The sequence below is a fragment of the Delphinus delphis genome, chromosome 12, assembly GCF_949987515.2.
Source record: "Delphinus delphis chromosome 12, mDelDel1.2, whole genome shotgun sequence".
Taxonomy (NCBI): Eukaryota; Metazoa; Chordata; class Mammalia; order Artiodactyla; family Delphinidae; genus Delphinus; species Delphinus delphis.
Genome location: NC_082694.2, coordinates 14,360,507 through 14,382,827, shown reverse-complemented (window position 1 = coordinate 14,382,827; position 22,321 = coordinate 14,360,507). Strand labels below are relative to the sequence as shown.

The 22,321-nt window shown below is 47.3% G+C and overlaps 1 protein-coding gene across 1 annotated transcript in view; it reads left to right on the top strand.

Moving 5' to 3' along the window:
• SMYD1 (SET and MYND domain containing 1) overlaps positions 1-21,963 on the top strand; it is a 37,388-nt gene extending 15,425 nt beyond the window's left edge. Inside the window, exons 3-9 of the mRNA XM_060027712.1 lie at positions 1,769-1,982; positions 4,587-4,717; positions 9,793-9,982; positions 16,652-16,744; positions 18,785-18,948; positions 20,083-20,251; positions 21,479-21,963. Of these exons, the coding sequence (XP_059883695.1) occupies positions 1,769-1,982; positions 4,587-4,717; positions 9,793-9,982; positions 16,652-16,744; positions 18,785-18,948; positions 20,083-20,251; positions 21,479-21,637 (1,120 nt within the window). The 3' untranslated portion in view covers positions 21,638-21,963. The remainder of the gene's footprint in view (positions 1-1,768; positions 1,983-4,586; positions 4,718-9,792; positions 9,983-16,651; positions 16,745-18,784; positions 18,949-20,082; positions 20,252-21,478) is intronic.
• The last annotated feature ends 358 nt before the right edge of the window (positions 21,964-22,321 follow it).

Below are 22,321 nucleotides of genomic sequence, written 5' to 3'. Positions count from 1 at the left end.
GAGTGAAGTAAGGCCCTCTGTCTCATACTCAAAGTTCTGTACTTTCTATGCTGTATAGCACGGGGAGATCAGCTTTGTGACGACCTAAAGGGGTGGAATGGGGAGGGTGGGAGGGAAGCCCAAGAGGGAGGGGATATAGGTATACATATAGCTGGTTCACTTTGTTGTACAGCAGAAACTAACACAACATTGTAAAGCAATTATAATCTAACAAAGATGTAAAAAAAAAAAAAAACTCCCCCCAAAACAAAGTTCTGTGCTTTCTAGGGCCCTCCCTCTTGTCCCACGTTAACCACCCCCCTTCTCCTCCAGAGCCCTTTGCTCCTTCCAGACGAGGCCTTTCTTGCCCCTGCTCCCTGCATATGCACGTTTGGGGCTGCCTCAGGGCCTTTGCTTATACTGTTTCCCCTCTTAGATTGTCTTCTCTGCCTTCTCTCTATCTAATCATTAAGAATGTGAATAAGTTCACACATGATGTCGACATCCACTACCTCACTTTGTCTCCTAAACACCTCTGTGTTGGAGGAGGGCATTGAGAGGAGGACACGACCTGCAAGCTGGACCCAGGTCTTTATCCCCTCCCCTGTCCTTGGAGTGTGCTCGCTTGCCTTCCCCGCCTCCCAGAAGCTGCCCAAGAATGTGGCATTGAGATAGCAAAACCCAGTGAAGGCCTCTTTATAAACTCTAAAATTTGGCTGGCAGGGGCCAAGATCTTTTGTGTGTGTGTGTGTGTGTGTGTGTGTGTGTGTGTGTGTGTGGTACGCGGGCCTCTCACTGTTGTGGCCTCTCCCGTTGCGGAGCACAGGCTCCGGACGTGCAGGCTCAGCGGCCATGGCTCACGGGCCCAGCCGCTCCGTGGCATGTGGGATCTTCCCGGACCGGGGCATGAACCCATGTCCCCTGCATCGTCAGGCGAACTCTCAACCACTGCGCCACCAGGGAAGCCCCCAAGATCTTTTTATCTGTGGCCGCCCAAGACAAGCCTCCTAAGTAAGTCCCCTGCTGATTCAAACTGACACCCACCAATCTGGAGTGGTCTGCCTCTCTTCCTGCCCTCTGTGGATGGGGGCCAGTTTGTGAACCAACACTCTGCAGGTTAGCACGGCAGGGGCTACATATTATCCTCACTTTACTTGCCACTGGAGAGGTTCAGGGAGGTCAAGTGATTTGCCCAGGGTCACACAGTAAGAAGTGGAGTCGTCAGACTCCTTCTCCAGTGCTCATCTTAGCCGCACAGTCAGGAGAGACCCAGGCTGCCGCACCTCCCTGTGTCCCCAGGCCCCTTCCATGATTACCCAGACCCACGTGACCTGGCTTCTGCCCACCTCTCCACCTTTATGTGATTTCCTCTCCTTGCTCCCTAGCTCCAGCACCTTGCTGTTTCTAATCGTGCCAAGCTCTTTCCCTGTTCCTTTGTACTCGCTGCTCTTTCCCCATCTGCACAGGGCGGGCTCTTGTTCACTCCGCTGGCAGCCAGGGGGTGCCTTGTCGAGCCTCCCCCCATCACCTTGGTTTCCCCTTCCCCAACCGCTCCCTATCAGGTCACCCTGTTTGATTTGGGGCATAGCACTTAACAGTACTTTAGATTATCTTTTCAACTTAGGTCTCCCCCACTCTGAGAAGCTTCATGCTACAAGAAATTCCATCCGTCTAGTTCAAAACGGTGTCTTGGGCCCAACCCTGTGCCGGGCGTGTACTAGACTCTCAGCAAGCGTTTGTCGAATGAATGAGCGCAGCGAGGCCTCTCTAACCCCGCCCCTCTGCGCAGGCTGGCGGCGCGCGTCATGTGGCGGGTGGAGAGAGAGGGCGGCGGGCTTACGGAGGGCTGCCTGGTCCCCGTGGACGACCTGCAGAGCCACGTGGAACACTTCGAGGAGGAGGCGCTGAAAGAGCTGCGGGGGGACGTGGACACTTTCCTGCAGTACTGGCCGCCCCAGAGCCAGCAGTTCAGCATGCAGTACATCTCGCGGATCTTCGGCGTGGTAAGATTTCTCCCAAAGTGGCCTTGGGGCTGGGCTGGCGCCCGGGATTGTCCGACGAAGGACCTTCCAGATGCTGCCAGGTCCGTGTGGAAGGGGGGGCCAAGAGAAGTGCTGGACGGGGGAAAGAGACCTCACATGACGAAGTTTCACCCAGTTCTCTTTCCGGTCTTCGTTTACTCTGAGGTCATGCCTGCGTGGCTGAAGTCAGCACCCCAAGCGTAAACTACTCATTAGCTCTGAGCGGTAGATTTTGATGGTGATTTACCTTCTCGTTCCTCTGCACTTCCTATATTTTCTCTTCTCCGCATTGAAAACGAAGACCCAGTCACTATCCCTTCTTGCCCACCAGTCACTTTGGAAGTAAGGCTCTTCCTTTTCCCACATCTGATGTGCTGATCGTGGGCAACCAGGGAGAGGAGAGTAGGGGCTTTCTGGAGGGCACTGCCTTGAGCAACCTATCCAGGCCTCTTGAAGCCATGAGGGTCCGGGAGGATGGGGTGGGAGCCCAGGGGGTCAGCAGTCTCAGGCCGTGGGCTATGGGGGCATGTCTCCCATCCGGCAGGCCCGGCCCCTTGTGGGGTGCTGGTGAGTGGGCTGAGGAAGGGGTTATTGTGATAACAGTAGCATGATCACACGCAGCATCTCTCACCATGTGCCAGTGCTTCTGTAATAGTGAGAGTTCTCCAGAGAAACAGAACCACAAGGACGTACTGTGTGTGTCCATGTATGTGCGTATATATATATATGGTATATTATACTCTATGCTTTATATTACGGATAGCATATATATATTATATATGGAGAGAGAGAGAGAGAGAGAGGGAAGGAGATTTATTTTAATGAACTGGCTCTTGTGATGGTGGGAGCTGCTGGTAGGCCATCAGGCTGAAGACCCAAAGAAGAATTGCGGTTCAAGTTCAAAGGCAGTCCACTGGCAGGACTCCTTCTTCCTCAGGGGCAGTCAGTCTCTGTTCTGTGAAGGCCTTCAACTGATTGTATGAGGCCCATCTCCGTTGTGCAGGGTAATCTGCTTTACTCAAAGTCTACCAATTCAAATGTTTATCTCATCCAAAAAACACCTTCACAGAAACATACAGAATAATGTTTAACCAAATATCTGGTCACCACAGCCCAGCCAAGTTGACAGAAAGATAACCATCATAGCCTTCCAGATATTATTTTGTGCAAAACAAGATGAAGTCCGTGGTTTTAACATTCCTATTTTATAGAACAGAAAGCCTAGGGCCAGAGAGGTTACAGGACTGCCAAAGGTCACACAGTGAGCTGGTGTCCAAGGAAGGTCTAGAAGCAGTCTGTCTGATGCCAGAGTTCCTACTCTCACATGTGGAGTTTCTGTGCTCCACAGCCTTGGTGTGAATGGGTGTCATAGACTATCTTGAGTATCTCTAAGGTGGTCTGGGGACTACAGCCAAGGATGCTGTAATCACCAAGGTGTACAGTGGAAAGGACCCATAAAGATCATCTAGTCTAACTTATTCAACCTACAGATGGGAAAATAAGAGCTCAGAGAAGAAGGAAATTTGCCCAAGGTAACACAGCTTATTAGTGGTACTGACGGGCTTAACTTCATGTACTTGCTGAATGACCAATGAGATTGATGGAGAAAGTGACTGTCCTCTAGTATCAATAACAAATAGCTATGTGCTATACAGATCAGTATATATCTATAAATGTATATTGTGTTATAAATATTATGGATAGCATGTATTTATATATATGATTTTTACATTTGGCAGAAACTTGTGTGCAGATATTAATGTATCCTAGGTAATATTTATTCTTATACATTTTTTATACCCTGAGAGCAGACATTTGGAATCTATTTCTATAAAAAAATAACTTTTTTTAAGGAAAAAGAAAGAAATCAGGTGCCGTATAAGCAGTAACCAATTTGATATGCCTGGCATTCAGAGATAAATGTTGCACTCATCAGATTTTAAAATTGTGGACAGGGAGTACAAGGTATCCACCAGACACAAAATCATCAAAAACAGATGTTAATTTTATTTTATGAATAGTTATAGGAGCTGAGAGTAGTCAAAGGTAGCAGAGGAGACACACACACACAAAGCAGAGAAGGGCACAGAGAGAGAAACCAAGATAGACGCTGGGGAAGACTCGTGAGACCCAGATACAGGAAAAAGGAGAAACTTCTCAGAACCAACATTTCCATCTTGGGCCTTTTTATTTTTATATTTTATTTTATTTTTTGACTGTGCCATACGGCTTGTGGGACCTTAATTGCCCGACCAGGGATTGAACCTGGGGCCCCAGCAGTGAGAGCACTGAGTCCTAACCACTGAACCACCAGGGAATTCCCATTTTGGGCCTTTTTAGAATACAGCTACCCAAAACTTTCAAGGTGGTGGTGCATTTTAGCAAATAGGAGACTCTCCCACGGTGCTAATCTTGAGGGTCATTTGGAGTCACACAGAGAACAGGAGACTGACTGTCTCGTTTCCAGACTCTCTAAGCATTTCCAGGATGAGACCAGGTTTTCTATTTTTTAAAAAACTTTCAACAGCTGGAGGGTGTTCTGCGCCAAGTCTATGTTAGCTGACTCTCCTCTTTTCCCCTGGGTAGATTAACTGCAATGGTTTCACGCTCAGTGACCAGAGAGGCCTGCAGGCAGTGGGTGTGGGCATCTTCCCCAACCTGGGCCTGGTGAACCATGACTGTTGGCCCAACTGCACGGTCATATTTAACAACGGCAAGTGAGTATGTCTTCAACTTGGGTTGGTATGTTGGGGATGGGGAGACCTTACGGTATTGTCTCTACCCTTGATTTAAACCAAAAGTAACCTGTTGAACCTGAGCTAGCATGGATTCCAAATGGACAGAAAATAGAAATTTTATTCTAGAATAATTGTGAATGGGAGAAACATAATGAGGAAGATGGCAAAGAATTCCACATGAGGAATTTTGGAGTCTCTGTATGTTTCTTGAGGTTGCCTAGATATGTTAGATAAACCTCTAACTGCTACATAATTTAGAACTTGAAGCCTGAGATTTTTCTATCTAGAGGTCATTGCAGAACCTCATCAACTGAGAAGGCGCTTGGCAGGAACAGTCAAGTTCCCAGCAGAAATCAGAAGGCACACGCAGGGGTTACCCTAAGAGAAGTTAGTAAGAGCACAATTGACGGAAGTGTGGGTAGAGTCGAAGAAATTGACAAAGAATGCTGAAATGTCCAGGGTCTAGTGACAGAATGAAACCATTACCACCTTTTGACCTGGAGGGGCAATGGAGGAAGTACGGTTCTTGCAGCTGGTGAGAGCTGTAGCCATAGGAGGGGGCCCTTTCTCCCTGCCCACCCCCGCCACTCCAACAGCTTGGCTGTACCTGTAGAGAAACCAGCCACTGCTAGAACCGTGGTGTGGCAGAGGGAGAGCCAAGAGACTAAATACCCCAACCTCTTTCTCCTCCCATCTTCTGATCTCCTCCCATGGGCCAAACCCCAACCAGAAGCCAGAGGGCCAAGGAACCTGGGTGATGAAGCCCTCAGAGGTCAGCCCTGCCCCCCTGGAAGGCACAGGTCGGGACAGGAGGGCAGAGAATGGAATTTGGGGTGGGGCGCAAATGGAGAAGAGTCAGCAAACAGGATGAGCCCCTCGTTGTCCATGGCTTAGGCTGGGGGGTTTTGGGGGAATGAGGCCTAAACAATATTTCTTTTGCTCTTAGAGATGAGCTCTTATGACAGGTGCCAGTTGACTCTAAGCCATCAACAATGAGCAGGCTTCCCCCCAAAGATAATGGTTTCTGGTTCTCAGCCAAGACTCAAGCTTAAGTTCCAATAGAGCGAGGGCTCTGATTTCCCTTTTCCTTCCTATTTCTGGAAGCAAGGGCATGCATGACAGTAGCACTTGAGAAAGTCACTCAAGACAGGACAGTTCATTTTGCACCCAGATGATTATCTTTCCCCAGCATTTGTATTTCCCTTTGTAAGCCTCTTGGGGTCACTGGCCTGGACCTCATGGAATCCTCCCCAGAGGAGCTGGTGTCTGGAGTTACCCTGGTTGGCAGAGAAGATCAGATTCACATGTGGGGCTGGTCTTTCTGGACACCACTCCCCTAAGTGGTGGTGACCCAGAGCTCTTCTTGTCACCACATGTAGCAGCCACAAGAACCCGGGGGCCCTTTCTTCAGATCATCACCAGTGCCCGCTCTCGCTTCCACGCGTCCACTAATTTCGAGCAGCCACATTGTACCCGAGCTTCTTGGATGTTGTGCAAGAGGCGACTGCAGTCACTGTCTAGCTGCCTGCCATAGTGGAAAGAACACTGGACGCGGTGCTAGGAGCCCAATTCTAACCCCAGTAATTTCTGCATACTTCCTGTGTGATGGGTCTCCAGACACAGTTCAAACTGTTCCCGAAATAGACATTCAAAGAGGCCACCCTTATTTGTCCAAGATGCTTGTTAGTGGGACAATAATAGCCTCCCATGTGTTTTCTTAGCACTCTACTTTTATTTTATTCTTTTGGAAAAGAATGCCTGAAGGACGGTTTATTTTGAGCCAGGGTTTGAATCATCCAAAGATCTCCTGATGCTGCTTCTTGGTGGCCACACAGCTGGGGACTCTAAGTTGAAGCCCTTATTGGTGTACCACTCAGAAAACCCCAAAGCTCTGAAGGGGTACTCCAAGCCCAATTTGCCCACGATTCGGCACTCAAACAGGACTGGGTAACCTGGAGCATCTTTCATGAATGGTTCCCATACTTTTTGTGCCCTGCCATTGAAAAATACTGTAGCACTCTACTTTTCGATGCGTTGTCTCATGACGGTCTCATTACCAGGTTACAGAGGAGAATACCGAGGCCCAGGGAAGTGAAGCAACTTGTCCAGGGCCGAATCCCTTTGAACCCAGAACTTCTCATTCCAAATCCAGTGCACTTTCCACTATAGCAGGCTGCCTCTTGTCAAGGGAGCCCAGCTAGGAGCGGCTGGGATGGAGATGGTTGTGATGACCAAAGCTTTGATGGCATAACCTGGAGTGTTGTGCGCCCTTGCTAGCCATACGGGATAAGCCAATGGTAATGATTTCCATTTGGGTGTCTGTTTTGTTTTTCAGTCATGAGGCAGTGAAATCCATGTTTCACACCCAGATGAGGTGGGTCAGTCTTTGGAAACATCCCTGCTGCTCTGACCCATCTCCCTCACTTGCCTGGTTTGCTGGGGCTGCCCCTTCACGAGACCCCTTGGCTGTCTGTCCGTAATGTCCTTCTGCTCCCCAGAATCTTGTCTTTGCTGGATGCTACGTGTTTAATGCATTTATATTAATCATTTTGTTCCTCACCCACCCACTACCTGCTGTGCCTATGTTTCCCTCTCTTACTCCTCATTTCTCTCTCTCCTCCAACCTCAAAGCGTGAAGGTCCTTTCCAGTCCACATCATCTTAGCAAAAACCCACACTCTCCCTTTAAACCCTGCTTATCGTGAAATGAGCACTGTTGATATTACTGACCTACTAAAGGACTCTGTGTTTTTTTTTTTTTTTTTGCGGTACGCGGGCCTCTCACCGCTGTGGCCTCTCCCGTTGCGGAGCACAGGCTCCAGACGCGCAGGCTCAGCGGCCATGGCTCATGGGCCCAGCTGCTCCGCGGCATGTGGGATCTTCCCGGATCGGGACACGAACCCGTGTCCCCTGCATCGGCAGGCAGACTCTCAACCACTGCACCACCAGGGAAGCCCAAGGACTCTGTGTTTGTTTATAACCTCCAACTTCTCACTCAGACTGGTTCTGAAAATGGTACCCATAACTGTGATGTTTTTGATAAATATTTATTCATAGTATTCTCTTTATTGCTTCTGGTCAACTATGAATTAGTGGTTTAGGTTAGATTTTACTTGGGACTTTTCTTAATGACAACTCCACAGCCCCAGTGGGCCTTTTTCTCAAGGTGGGCTTGAAAGTACTTGAAATGATCTTCGGATTAACAACAAAATGCTGTGTGGAAGTTTGGGCCTTGGGAGGGCAGGGGTAGGAGTGGTCGGTGCACCTGAGTCTGTGTTGATGTGCGTTGCGAGGGACTTCGGACGATTCACATCATCTCCTGGGTGTTTGGTTCTACATTTGTAGGGCAAAGGTCAAGGTGAGAGCGTGTCTAGGGACCTTCCTAATTCTAAGTCTCTGTGGCCCTGGACTCTGCTCCTGACCTCTACAAGAAATACTTAAGTTGCCTACTTGTGGCTCAATTAGCTGAACTGTAGAACTGCAGAGCATTAGAGATGGAAGAGGTCTGGGATCCAAAACAGAATAGTGGTCACTATTCCTCCCCTGATTCCCAGTGCCAGGTTAGGTAGAGTGGGGCATATAAGTGTGCATTTCTTATACCTAAGTGACTTGACATTAATTTGGTTTTGAAAACTCTCTCATATCATTGAAATAATTTGAGATACTCTGAGACCTTGTGGGAATTGGATTAACCTTGGTGCGAAGCAAAGCTACTGGCCAACTCAACTGGTCACTGATTCACTGTTGAACGAGGACATGTCAATATAGTGAGCTGCCTCTGTGAAAGGGCTAGTGGGAGCAGAATTGCTTACTTATCCTGTATTATCACATATATTGGGCAAGGCAGTGTACCCCATTTTGAGAGAAGGTTCTTTAACCTTAAGTGGTCACCTCAGGGGCCTGGACATGCAAGTCACTGCTGTTCCTCGCTTGGCTGTCACCTCCGAGCACGTGGAAGGGGCTCCCTCTGACTGGGACCTTTCTCTGGTGCTGGAATCTTCTGCCTTTCACGTGGCATCTGAATCAGCCTCTCTGGGAGGTAAAGGAAATGACCATGGACTTCTCTGTAGATGCTTTCCCAGCCCTCTGCATCCTGCCCCTCACTCTCTGGGTGATGGGTTCCCTCTGGGCAGGGAGGCCCCCTGATGTTGGGGGGATACAGGGGCATAGCTTAGGATCCAGCTTGCCGGGCTCACCACTCTTTCTGTAGTTTCTGGACTCCTGGGTGGAAGATGCATGGCTGAGAGGCCCACAGGCTGGTCTCAGCTAGTTTGGCTTAGCTGGGTGTCAGTTGTGCAGTGGGATTTTGTCTTCAGTACATTCTGTATCTATCACATGGTGAGGTGTGTAGTGCTGTAAGTAATTGGAGGGTCAGGTCTAGGCTGGAAGGGGGTTACAATGTCATCTTCTCTCACTAACCACCTTCAACCCCAAAGCCATGTCCCCCAGTAAACACAAAAGTGAACAATGCAGTGGGCTAATAAAGAGCTAGCCTTTATTTGCCTCAGAGATCTCTAGGCATAAGTCTCCTCACATAAATTAGGTCTGAACCATTGGACCAAAGGTTAAGGTAAGAGGGGGCTTATAATTAGACACAGAACGGGCCAAGCTTCTGGGTAACTGAATGTGCGTGTTTCTGAGAGAAGCAGTCTCCAAACTAACCAGAAATGACTGTCAAGGCTTCTCTTGTTTGGAGTTTTTGCCTTATTATTTCTCCATTCCTTTGTTACAGACAATCAGTAGCTAAATGCACTGGGAGACCTGCAGGCGTGGAAGCTTTGTATGCTTTTATGATGGAGCCCAGACCTCTACTGGGAGTCTATTTGAGCTGATTCCAGAGCAATTAGCTGAATGGAGCAGATTTGATTGTTATAATGAGTAGAGTAGAACTCTCCAGAAAACTGTCCTTTACACCACATCTCCCCCTTTGGGGGGGAATGGAGTTTTCTCAGTGTTAGTGGAGGTCGTTGTCTTTGAGACTCAACTTCTTGAAACCTTGAAGAGCGTACATCCCACCCCGGATCTGATGGACTCTTCTCCTTTACCCTGCTCCAGAATTGAACTCCGGGCCCTGGGCAAGATCTCAGAAGGAGAGGAGCTGACCGTGTCCTATATCGACTTCCTTAACGTCAGCGAAGAACGCAAGAAGCAGCTGAAGAAGCAGTACTACTTTGACTGTACGTGTGAGCACTGCCAGAAAGGGCTGAAGGACGACCTCTTCCTGGGTGTGAAAGACGACCCGAAGGTACAGGCAGCCCCATCACTGGGGTGCTTCTGGGCATCTTCCCCAGGAGCCAGGCGAGGGCAGATTCCACAGCTAACCAAGGCGCCTCTGCCCTGGTGGACAGAGCGGGTGGTGGACAGAGCACGCAGATGGGTCCCAGCTAGCGTCCTGGTACCACTGCTTGCCAGGTGTCTGACTTTGGGGAAGTTACTCTGTTTTCTCATTTGTAAGATAGGAATGATGGCACCTGCTACAGGGGTTGTTATGAGGATTAAGCAAGATGATATATGTAAAAGGAGAGGCATAGAGAGTAGACACTGAAGGAGAGGCATAGAGAGTAGACACTGAAGGAGTGGCATAGAGAGTAGACGCTGAAGGAGAGGCATAGAGAGTAGACACTGAAGGAGAGGCATAGAGAGTAGACGCTAAAGGAGACGCATAGACAGTAGACACTCAGTAAATTTAAGTTCCTCTTCTTGCCCCTTTGCAGGTTAAGTGATGCTGAGAATTCCATATAGAGAGACCAGATGGGCAAAGAGATTTGTTGTCGGGTTATCACAAAGATATTCCTAGTCCCATGGAAATGGGCAATGGGGAGATGGGGCAATGTTTGGATTGCTTAATATGCTTAATTCCTGAGTAACTGTTGCCTAATTGATGGTGAGACCACTCAGCACTGGAAGTCTTACCAAGGGAGATGTCCCCCAGCGCCCCCTTCACAATAAGCAGGCCTTCGTAGAGGCTCCTGAAGAAGACCTCAAGACCTCAGATAATCAACTATACTTCAATTAAAAAAAAAATAAAAGAGAGCGAGAGACTTAGGAACGAAGGCACCTGGTCCAGGAATGCAAATATGCGAAGAGCATGACCTGCCGGGGGACCTGAGTCCTCGGCTGCATCTCCCTTCACAGACTGCGGTGCTCTGGCCCTGCACCAAATCCCCTGTGGGGAGGGCAGCTTTCCCCCCACCCGTGAGGCCTGCCAGGGAGAGCCTTTGGAATTGCCTACGGTCAGGTCTGAAAAATCACACGTAGGTTTTTAACCGGGAGCCATTCTCCTCGGGGAGGCTAACCCAGCACTTCTATATAATTCACAGTTCACCAGAGCATTTAAGATACAAATATACTTCTGAATTAACGTATGCATCCTAAGTGTGGGCAGGAACTTGTCTCTGGTTAGAGCAAAGGCTACAAGCAAAACTGACTTCTAGGTTCAGATGGTGGGGCCTCTCTCAATGACTTCATTACCCAGTGGTGTCAGTGCTACTGTCCAGATAGCTCTGTTCCCCCACTTGATGCACCTCTCTTTCATTTTCTGGCTATTCGAGGCTTCTTTTGCCACTAACTTATTTTTACTCTCAATATATAATATTTTTTACCCTTTGGCCAAGCAGTTCTAAGAATTTACCCTGCAGATATACTTGCGTATGTGCACAGGGATATATGTGTAAAGAGATAGTACATTATGGCATTGTTGGGAACAGCAAAATATTGGAAAAAAGCTAAATAACCACCAATAGGGAAATATTTAAGTTAAGAAAATAAACTAATGAGTTAGATCTTTGTGTACAGACATGGAATGAGCTCTCTTTCTTTTTTTTTTTATTTATTATTTTTAAAAATTGAAGTATAGCTGATTTACAGTGTTGTGTTAGTTGCTGGTGTACAGCAAAGTGACTCAGTTATACATACATATATATATTCTTCTTCATATTCTTTTCCATGATGATTTATTACAGGATTTTGAATATAGTTCCCTGTTCTATACAGTAGGACCTTGTTGTTTATCATTCTACATGTAATAATTTGCATCTGCTAGTCTCAAACTCCCAATACTTCCCTCCCCATCCCCCTCCCCCTTGGCAACCACAAGTCTCTATGTCTGTGAGTCTGTTTCTGTTTCATAGATAAGTTCATTTGTGTCACATTTTAGATTCCACATATAAGTGGTATCATATGGTATTTGTTTTTCTCTTTCTGACTTACTTTGCTTAGTGTGATAATCTCTAGGTCCATCCATGTAGCTGCAAATCGCATTATTTCATTCTTTTTTATGGCCGAGTAATATTCCATTGTACCACATCTTCTTTATCCATTCATCTGTCGATGGACATTTAGGTTGTTTCCATGTCTTGGTAATTGTAAATAGTTGAGCTCTATTTCTTAAGGGAAAAGAGTTAAGGGGCTGGACATTGACGTATGAATTCGTTTCCTAGGGCTGCCATAACACAGTACCCCAAACTGGGTGGCTTACAATAGAAATGTATTGTTTCTCAGGTCTGGAGGCTAAAATCTGAAATCAAGGTCTTGGCAGGGCTGGTTCCTTTTGAGGGCTGTGAAAGAAGGGTCTGTTCTAGGCCTCTTTCTTTGGCTTGTAGCTGACCCTGAGCCTTTTCACATGGTCTTCTCCTCATGTGTCTCTTTCTCTTCACCTGACATTGTTTTTTTAAGAACACCAGTGCTGTTGGATTAAGGGCCCATCCTACTTGAGTATGACCTCATCTTAACAAATTACATCTGCAATGACCCCATTTCTAAATAAGGTCAGATTCTGAGGTACTGGGGGTTAAGACTGCAACATAGGAATTTAATTTGGGGGGGATGAAATTCAACCCATAACACTGTGTATGCTACCATTTCTGAAAATTAAATTTATTAAATTATTTCAATTAAAAGGGACACATGCCCTGACACAGATTCACTCACCCCACCGGGGTGTGCAAGCAGAGTCAGTCTCCAAACAGACAGAAGTAGGAGGAGGAATCTGTAACCAGTGGATCAACGATGCCTAGTGTGGAGAAGTTGAGAGTCATCCCTCCCAGGCAGGATACAAAGCAGGAATGTGTTCCTTATAGGAACAACCCCATTTTCACAGAATCAAAGGTTCTGTTTTCCAGGAAATGTGTACTGACACTTATGTGTGGGGCACTGAACACAGTACCACAGGAGCTACAGAAAAGAATAAGCTACTGTGTCCACCCTCACCCTGACCTTCCAGAACCTGCAGGATAATATGTGTCTTATCAGCAAGCCAGCCAGCCTTCCCTCCTGGTGCCTGGCCCTGAGTATTTTTTTCATAACTTGCTTCCACCACTACCTAATTTTTCAAAGAGGCCAGACCCTCTTTTCTCCCTTCAGAAATTAAGTGAAACAACTGTGTAGTCATTTCTCTAAATTTTTCAATATTTACCTGGCAACTCCAATAGTTAAATAGGTGATGTGTGGCTGTTAGCTCCTGTCCCTTCACTTTAGATACGCTCACCAGCTGGTGACTGTATGCCCACGTCTTTCAGTCTGAATTAGCAGAGCTGACATCTCTCTTGATATAAAAACATCGATGATTTCTGCTTGAACCGACCTTGATTCAAAGCGAAAACTGTCTATTATTTTTATATCACATTGGGTTTCTCTGTTAAAATAAAGAAATAACTCAAAATTAAAATGACTCAACCAAAACAAGTAAGCAGAAAAAAAAATTGAGTATAACTTTTTAAAGGCAAGTGCATCTGAAGGCATAATAAAAAGCCATTATATTGCAGTGGAAAGAATACTGGAGAATTAGGAGGCCTGTGTTCTAGTTCTGGCTGTGACCCTGAATGTCTGAGCTTGGGCACGTCTCTTCCTTGTGGGTCTCAGTTTCCTCATCTGTAAAGTGGAGCATTGGACTAACTTATTAACAGTTCCTTCAAGCTTTTCTATCTACGATGTCATCACAGTTGCTCTTCTTTCTTCATTTAAATAATGCTTTATCCCAGCCTGACAAGCTCCTTTCTATACACCAGCCTTTGTGACTCATCTTCAAACCTTAAATTGGCATCAAAATTGTTTCTGACTCCTATGTATATATTATAAATAACTAAATAAATATAATAAAAACATACACATATAGACCTGCATAAAAATAAAAACCAAATTTTTTAAAAATGAGAACATAACACCAATTTCCCCCGATTGTAGCTTTGGACCCTCCTTGTTTAGGCTGTTTGGTTCTCTCTCTCTCTCTCTCTCTCTCTCCAGCCTTCAGCTATGGTTTTTACAATAGGAATGTTCCAGTTTCTCAAGGTTGGGGAGCTAATGTCCCTCTTTCCTTCCCCTCCTCTTTTGATTCCTCCTCTGGCTTCTACCCCTCTCCTCCGGTTCCTTTCTCTTCCTCCCTGTTTTCTATTAGTTGTGGTGTGCTCCTCGAGAGGGGAGCCTCTCTCTGTGGGCTTCCTTACATCCTATCTGCAGATCAGGTTTTCCTGCCTTTACTCCGAAAAGGGAGCCAAGTGGAACCGCCCATTTCCCTTCTCCGAATAGCTTTATCTCATGTTGCATGTGTCAGTTAACAACCTTTCAGCCAGGTTGTTTTGAGAACATTGGCAGTTGCCTCCTTGAAAAAATTTAATTCCCTTCCAGAGCTTAAAGTAACACTCTTCCTTACAACATCAAACTGAGCAAGGCTTTCATTAACACCTAACAGCTTGGTATTCCCTGAATTTACCCTGCAAGATATTGATTACCCCAGAAGATTCACTAAGTATTTTGAGGTTTAAAGACAATGGAACGTACAGTGGGTTGGAGACTAGTGTGATTTTATGAGCCAACACTTGGGCAACAAACTATAGGTGAAACTAAAGATGTACGTTTGATGGATGGGTGACACACCTCCGAACCACCAGTCACAGAACTCTACACAACCAGGCAAGATATGGACTCCTCTCACTAATGTGCTTGATTCCAACGGGCTAAGGAAAGCAGACGCACGCTGAAATGACTGGTCTTGGGACCAAGGCATGGTCTGCTAACTAGCAGAATGCTGAGTAGCGCTCGGGCGGGAAGCCAACATTCGGGTCGTCAGGCAGGAAGGCAGCCAGAAGCCAGGCATCTCAGCCAAATCAAAGGTCAAGGTGAAAGTTAAGTCAGGAGTGAGACCTGCCAGAAGAACTCAGAGCATTGATGGATGCATCAGATGCTGGAGCCGGGCTGTGAGACAAGTACAGAAACAAATACAGAAGAATTGCAGGGAGGCCCAGATAACAGAAGAATACGGAAAGGAAGGTAGTCAGAATTTTAGGGATGATCAAGAACTCTGCAGAAGCCAAAGCAGGTGAAGTGGGGAGAAGCATAAATATAATCCCACTTCCTTAAGTGATCTCGACCCTGAGGCAAGCTGTCCTGGGTTCGGGTTCTCCTATTGCAAGATGGACACTGTGGAACTGGCTCAAGACAGCTGGGAGCCTGAGGGAAGACCCTTGATCTGCACATATTAGGGGGCTGTATTTTTAAGGGAACAGATGCCCAGTCTCCTGTAACTTTTTGGTAGTTTAGTGACGGTGACCTCACAAAATAATGTGGGCAGCAGATATAAACACAGCTGTTGATCCCGATTCTTTGTGGTGAAAAAATTGGACGACCAGAGAACTGATTAAATTGTTCTAGTTTCGTCCAGTGGAAAACTCTAGTTACTAAAAAGGCGATATAGGTATTTTTATATTTATATGCGAAAATATCCACAATCTACTGAGTGAAAAAAAAGCAGGCAATAGACAGAAATATGTTATTATTCGAGTTAGAAAAAGATTGATGCTATTGACATATACACCCTCATGCATGTGTGTACATGCAGGACTGCAATTCAGCCAGAACACACAGTCATACAGACATACTCTTTGTTGATGTGTCTGTGCCTTTGATAGGTCGGTGCCTTTCCTGTACCAGTTGTTACATAGTTTAAATATTTTTCCTCTGTATACTCACTGGAAAATACTCCTCAACGTGCTGTGTCCATCTTCGTGTGGGTTCTGGGCATTTCTACTGTTTTCTCCATACTTTTTCATAATGTTTTAATTTTTTACAGTTTGCATATGTTAATTTTACAGTCAGAATAAATAATAAAGGTATTTTTATTTTGGAAAAAAGTTATATTAGATTTGCCCAAGCAAAAAAAAAAAATCTTTTTTTCAGAAAAAAACTTCTCTTTCTTTAGTATTTTTTTTTTTTTTTTTGCTGTTGAGTTTTTTGGGGGTTTTTTTTGCCACGTGGTACGCGGGATCTTAGTTCCCTGACCAGGGATCGAACCTGTGCCCCCTGCAGTGGAAACGAGGAGTCTTAACCACTGAACCGCCAGGGAAGTCCCCCCAGAAAAGAGCTTCTGATATGGATAAACACAGCAAGCAAACTTTTCCTTTGGTCTTTGAGAAATTTGGCACTTTTTCTTCAAAATTATCATGCCTTCATGGGAACTGGCTTCTTAATTATGGTACCTCAAATATCAAAACCTCATTTTTTTTTTTTTTACAAGATCACTAGACTGCTTAGGCTAACATAGGGAGCCTGGTAGGTCTAGATTTCACGGCTGACAAGTTCTCTCATGGATATCCTTTTGGTCTAGACAAGGAAATAGGGACTGGATGCAGAGACACTTGGAAGGGTTGACAGCCCATAGCTACAGGGCCCTCTTTAATGAGCTCCAATGGCAAACTGGAGTATGATATTTTTTGGTCAAGTCCCCGGCCTCTGTCCTCAACCACTGGACCACCAGGGAAGTCCTGAGCTCTAGGGACCTTGAGTGGCATTTACAGAACTGAAGCATTCAATGAAGAAGGCATTCATCTTGTACTACAGTGAATGTGAAAGGTGGCAGCTGTTCAAAGATGCAGTGGGTTGCCTCACAAGGGGGTCTCCAACTGAATGTCCCTCCCTTTCCCAGCCCTCTCAGGAGGTGGTGAAGGAGATGACACAGTTCTCCAAGGACACGCTCGAAAACATTGACAAGGCTCGCTCCGAGGGTTTGTACCACGAGGTAAGAATTCATTTTTCTTTTTCTGCGGTACGCGGGCCTCTCACTGTTGTGGCCTCTCCCGTTACGGAGCACAGGCTCTGGATGCGCAGGCTCAGCGGCCATGGCTCACGGGCCCAGCCGCTCCACGGCATGCGGGATCTTCCCGGTCCGGGGCACGAACCCGTGTCCCCTGCATCGGCAACTCACTGAAACTGGGTTTGAGGAGAGCACAGGCAGCCTGACAAACGTCCTGGGGCCGGGGGTGTCTGTGATATCGGGGATGGAGGAATGGAAATGGCAGTGGGTGTCTTGCTTTCTCGCGTCCTGGCTACAGTGTCCAGATCTACTAACTGTGCATTCAACCCTGGCTCTAGAAACACCAGGCGTTCTCAACTGGCTGTACACAAGAATCATTGAAAAAATCCTGATGCTCAGGACAATTCCTCCAGCATCTCTAGGAGTGGGACCCAGACATCAAGATTTGTAAAGCTCCCGAGTGATTTCAACAGGCACCTAGAGTTGAGACCCACGGCCAACACTGACCTGCAGAGCACGTGCCTGCGCTGAATTCACAAAGGCAGCTTGTTGGAAGTACAGATTCCCGTGTCTCACCCCTAAGGTGTGATCCGTCTAGTCTGCAACAGAACACAGGGACCATGAAGCAGGATTTTTCCCCCCAAGCTCTTTAGACAATTTGGTAGCTAGGTTTGGATGGCACGAGGGCATGGCAAGGTGGGAGATTAATTTCTGTTCGTTTCTATCTGCTTTTCTCTGATCTTCATTCGCCTCCTTTCCTCACTCATTCTTTGCCCACTTTTGAGCCCTTACTGGGGTGACCAACACACGACATGCTCCTTGCCTCCCGGGAGTTCTGTCAGGTTGCGAGGAGAGAGTCCCATGAACAAAGTGTTGCTGTACAGTCCGGAAAATCTATGGCAGAGGCTCGCGGTAGGAGCTGGAGCTCCGGATTCCATTCCTCTGTCGTCTTCTTCGTTTGTCCTCTTCTCTGCTCACGCTTGGTAGGGTCGGGTGCAGGGCTGGACGCTGCTCATGGGCTTACAAGGATTGTCTTCAGGAAGGATTGCCAGCTCACAGTTTGCCACGCCCCTACCTGGCTGCCTCATGGGCCTCTGGGAGAGTCTCAGAGAAAACTGGTTTCCACGCATTTGAAATGGAAAGAATTGTGTGACATTTCTCCCGTGAGAGTGGCAAGGGAAGGAGGGGAGAACTGTGAACCACTAAAATCTAGAGACCATCTGACTGTGTAGGGTGTAACTGAAGATACGTCTACACATGAGTCAGTTGGAAAAGCCTGACTGTAAAGCCGCTTGTGGTCGGGCCCGTCTTCTTCCTCACCAGGACCCATGTGGCCTCCTCCTGATGGGTCGCCTGGCCTCTCTCTCTGCCAATCCCTCCCGTACACTTGGAGCAGGGCATGACTGTCCAACCTCACTGTGCATAAGGGCCACCCAGGGGCAGATGTGAAGGATGCCACGGTCCCTCCCCCGGGTATTCAGTTTCAATTGGTCTGGGGTAGGACTCAGACATCGGGATTTAAAAAAGCTCTCCAGATGACTCCAGAGCACAGCCAGGATGCAGAATCATGGGAATGATGGTTAAGATAAAGCTCCACTGCTTGATTTGAATACTTGCTCCATTGCTCACTTTCTGTGTAACTTTGGCAAAGCACTCGCCGCTCTGTGCTTCAGTTTCCTCGTCTGGGAGAATGGGAATATTAGTAGTGCCTATCTCATTGCGTTGTTGTGAGAAGAAGTACATATATATGTATGAACATGGCTTTCATAACTCCCTGCTGACTTCTGTGATAACTCCTCATTCTGCCGTGTCAGCTGTGTCTCCCACTGTTACCCTTGCCATCCCTACATCTTAGCCAAACAGGGCCATTTTGCTATTCAGATCACAAACTTGTGCTTTCCCTTCTCTGCCGGTGGTTTCCTCAAGCTTCGAAGAGTGAGTGTCCAATGCCATCGTGATGCTCCCGTATGTGAGTCAAGCATGTGCTCTGGTGCAGGGGTAACAGACAGGGCCTGTGTCTCCTAGGTTGTGAAATTATGCCGGGAGTGCCTGCAGAAGCAGGAGCCAGTGTTTGCCGACACCAACATCTACACGCTGCGGCTGTTGAGCACCGTCTCTGAGGTCCTCTCCTACCTGCAGGCCTTTGAGGAGGCCTCACACTACGCCAGGAGGATGGTGGATGGCTATATGTAGGTGACGATCCTGGGTCTCAGGTAGTCTCCTGGAAACGTGTCTATTCCAGGGATGGCAAAGAGATGGCATGCCTGTCGCTACCTCTCCCTCCTGCGCCCACAGCAGACATCAGTAATTGATACCTGTCCTCTTTATAACTGAGTCTTTGTATCGTGGAGTTCTGAGCAATAATGTCCAAATAATCAGATTTGCTACCTGAGATGAAATCTATTTGTCATCCCTGGTCTTTCCCAAATCCTCCAGCTTGTCTATCATTTGGGAGGCATCTTCTGCTTGTGGTTTCCTTAAGGCTAAATCTGGCTTGATTTTAAGTGCTTAGAAAAGTTTCTCCCCCCTAACAATCAACAGAGGCAATCTTGTCAGCTTTAGATTTTATTTTTTTTTAAAAAAAAGAGGGACTTCCTTGGTGGTCCAGTGGTTGAGACTCCTCGTTTCCACTGCAGGGGGCATGGGTTCCATCCCTGGTTTGGGAACTAAGATCCCACATGCTGCACAGCAAAGTGCAAAAAAAAAAAGAGGTGTCAGCCATTCTTGCTTATCAATTGTAAAAGGCAGCTCCTTTGCCTTCCCTCTGCTAATGTCCTCTCTTGCCTTATGTGTCCACATGGGCATGTGGATTTGTATTTCCGGCCAAATGAATATGTTGGCATAAGAAAGTTGCATTTTTTTGAGTGGATGTTACTCATAAACAAAATCTGGGAAACCTGTACACCATGCGAAAGGAAGTCCTGTTAAGAGAGTGCCAAGGAGGTGAAGATACAACCTTGTCCCAAGAAGGACATTCGAATTATTTTTTTTCCCCTGAACTTCCTAGCCCTTTCAAAGGAGGGCTGAAGGCTCCCAGCTCCTTGTACTCAAGTTTCAAGTACAATCCTGGCCCCGTTTCCCCATTAGGACTTGGCTCAGTAGCTAGGTCGGAGTCTCAGCTCTTGCAGCCTCGCCGCGTGGGGTGTTTGGCATCTCAGTGCATCTCTGTGTGCCCTAGTCTCCCCTGATGGTTGACGCCTCACAGTGCTGGTGGGAGAGTATATGGACTTCATCAGTGAGGTCACTTTATAAGTTGTCAAATGTTGTGCAGATAAAAGGTAGGTTGGGAATATGTGTCATCATTACTTGCTCTGCCCCTGCAGGAAGCTGTATCACCCCAACAATGCCCAGCTGGGCATGGCCATCATGCGGGCAGGGCTGACCAACTGGCACGCTGGCAACATTGAGGTGGGGCACGGCATGATCTGCAAAGCCTACGCCATTCTCCTGGTGACACACGGACCCTCCCACCCCATCACCAAGGACTTAGAGGCAAGTGGCTTCTTGGGGCGAGTCTGGGCTCTCTGAAGATGGAAGCTGAGGGCTAGACTCCGCTTTTGGAAAGACCCTAGATTGCCTGCTAGACCAGAAGGGAATTCAGAAATGCTTAGTCCGCTCCCCTTGTTTTACATCTGAGAAAACTGAGGCCCAGAGAAGGGGAGTAACCTGTCCTTGGTCACAAAGCGAGTGGACGGCAACATTGAGGCTTGAACCCTGGGATGCTCCAGGCCTGGACTGAGAAAACCTAATGGTGTGCATATGTGTGCACGTACATTAGAAAACATGCCACGTGGAGTAGCGTCAGGGAGCACAGGCTCTGGGACCAGACTGCTGGGATCCAATTCCAGTTGGACCACTTTCCAGCTTTGTGGCTACAAATATTGAGTGTGTGGGCCTCAGTCTTCTCATCAGAAAAATGGAGAAAAAAGGGTACGATTGTGGCAAAGGTTCAATGAATTGATGTGTGAAAAGCACTCAACAGTGTCTGGTGAGTGGCATGCTCTTCATAGCTGCTGGCTGGCTTTGTGCTTCGAGGGCTGATTTATTTGAAAGTGACGGGGTTCAGAGGACTGTCCTCAGGCAGTAGTACAGGGAAAGAGGACAGACTTTGGTGTCATAGAATGTATGTCAGTACATTAAGCTTGTCAAATACAAGTGTTTGTCATTGTATTCACTGCTCTAACCTCAGCCCCTCAACGAAGCCTGGCCCTTGATAAATATTTCTTGAATTAACATATGGGAGAATGAGGGTTTTTCTGTGTGTCACATAGAAATAGTAATCTTCCCGGCCGTTGTAAAGTACGAGGGAATCTCACCCATTTCGTGTATGAGGAAACTGAGGGCTGAAGGGATTAAGTCCCTTGCCTGATGTCCCACAGTGTTGATGGGACTTAAGTTCAGGAACCAGGGTTCAAATCCAGGTCCCCACCTAGCAGTTCCTAAGAACAAACATTCTCCGCTGAGAGCATTCCCTCAAGCTACTCTCTCAGGTGTCTGACTCCCTCTTCCTAACAAATGGAGTCCACGGCCAGGACATTAGACTCGCAGTGTATGAGTGTGTGTGTGTGTGTGTGTCCTCTGGGGAGGTACAGTTGAATCTCAGTGGCTGGGAGCCACTTACCCCATAGTCTGTCATTTCCAAAAGGGCCAAGGTAGGTCAGAAACCAACACATCCTGGGGGTTTGTCCTCACTGTTTTCGGTGTATCCGCGTCCCACAGGCCATGCGGATGCAGACGGAGATGGAGCTGCGCATGTTCCGACAGAACGAGTTCATGTACCACAAGATGCGTGAGGCTGCCCTGAACAACCAGCCCATGCAGGTCATGGCTGAACCCAGCAATGAGCCGGCGCCGGCTTTGTTCCACAAGAAGCAATGAGGACCTGCCTGGTGGGAGAGGGGCGCCGTGGCTGGGGAACTGGGGAGACATTCTGGAGGTGGTGGGTTTCTGGGGAGACCCTTGATGAGGAAATCAGCGTAACGCTCAGCCTTGTTGCCGCGGGAATGTCCTACTCTTTTTTCCCAGTGTCATTTCGGTTCATTTCAACTCAGTTCGATTCAATTTAACCCTATCCCAGACCAGTCCAACTCCTCCTACAAATATTTATTGGGATAAATATTTATAGGGATAAAGAAGCTCCAAAGGTAGCTGGAGAGGCAAAATGTAAACAATTAAAGCACAGTGTGATGATAAATGCAATGGTAAACTCTATGGAGAGAGGGGTACAGTGGAGGGCATGTGTCTGGTGTGTGTGTGTGTGTGTGTGTGTGTGTGTGTGTGTGTAGTGGTGAGGGTGTCATGGAGGAGATGACATCTGAGCTAAGGGTGGCAGATACCTGGAGTCTCAGGTGGCCGCTCACCTATCTGTGCAGGTGTCTCTGGAATATTCGGGATTTGCTGACTGGGATGGGTGATGTTCAGTTTCCTCAGGCGAGTGTGGAGTTATGAAGAAGAGACTGTCTTTGGGCCTTTCAGGTCCTACTCAGAGAACTGAAACTTCTTCAGAAGGGCACGTATGCAGAAGGAGGGCTTTGCCCAAACCACTTGGGGCCTCAGTTTAAA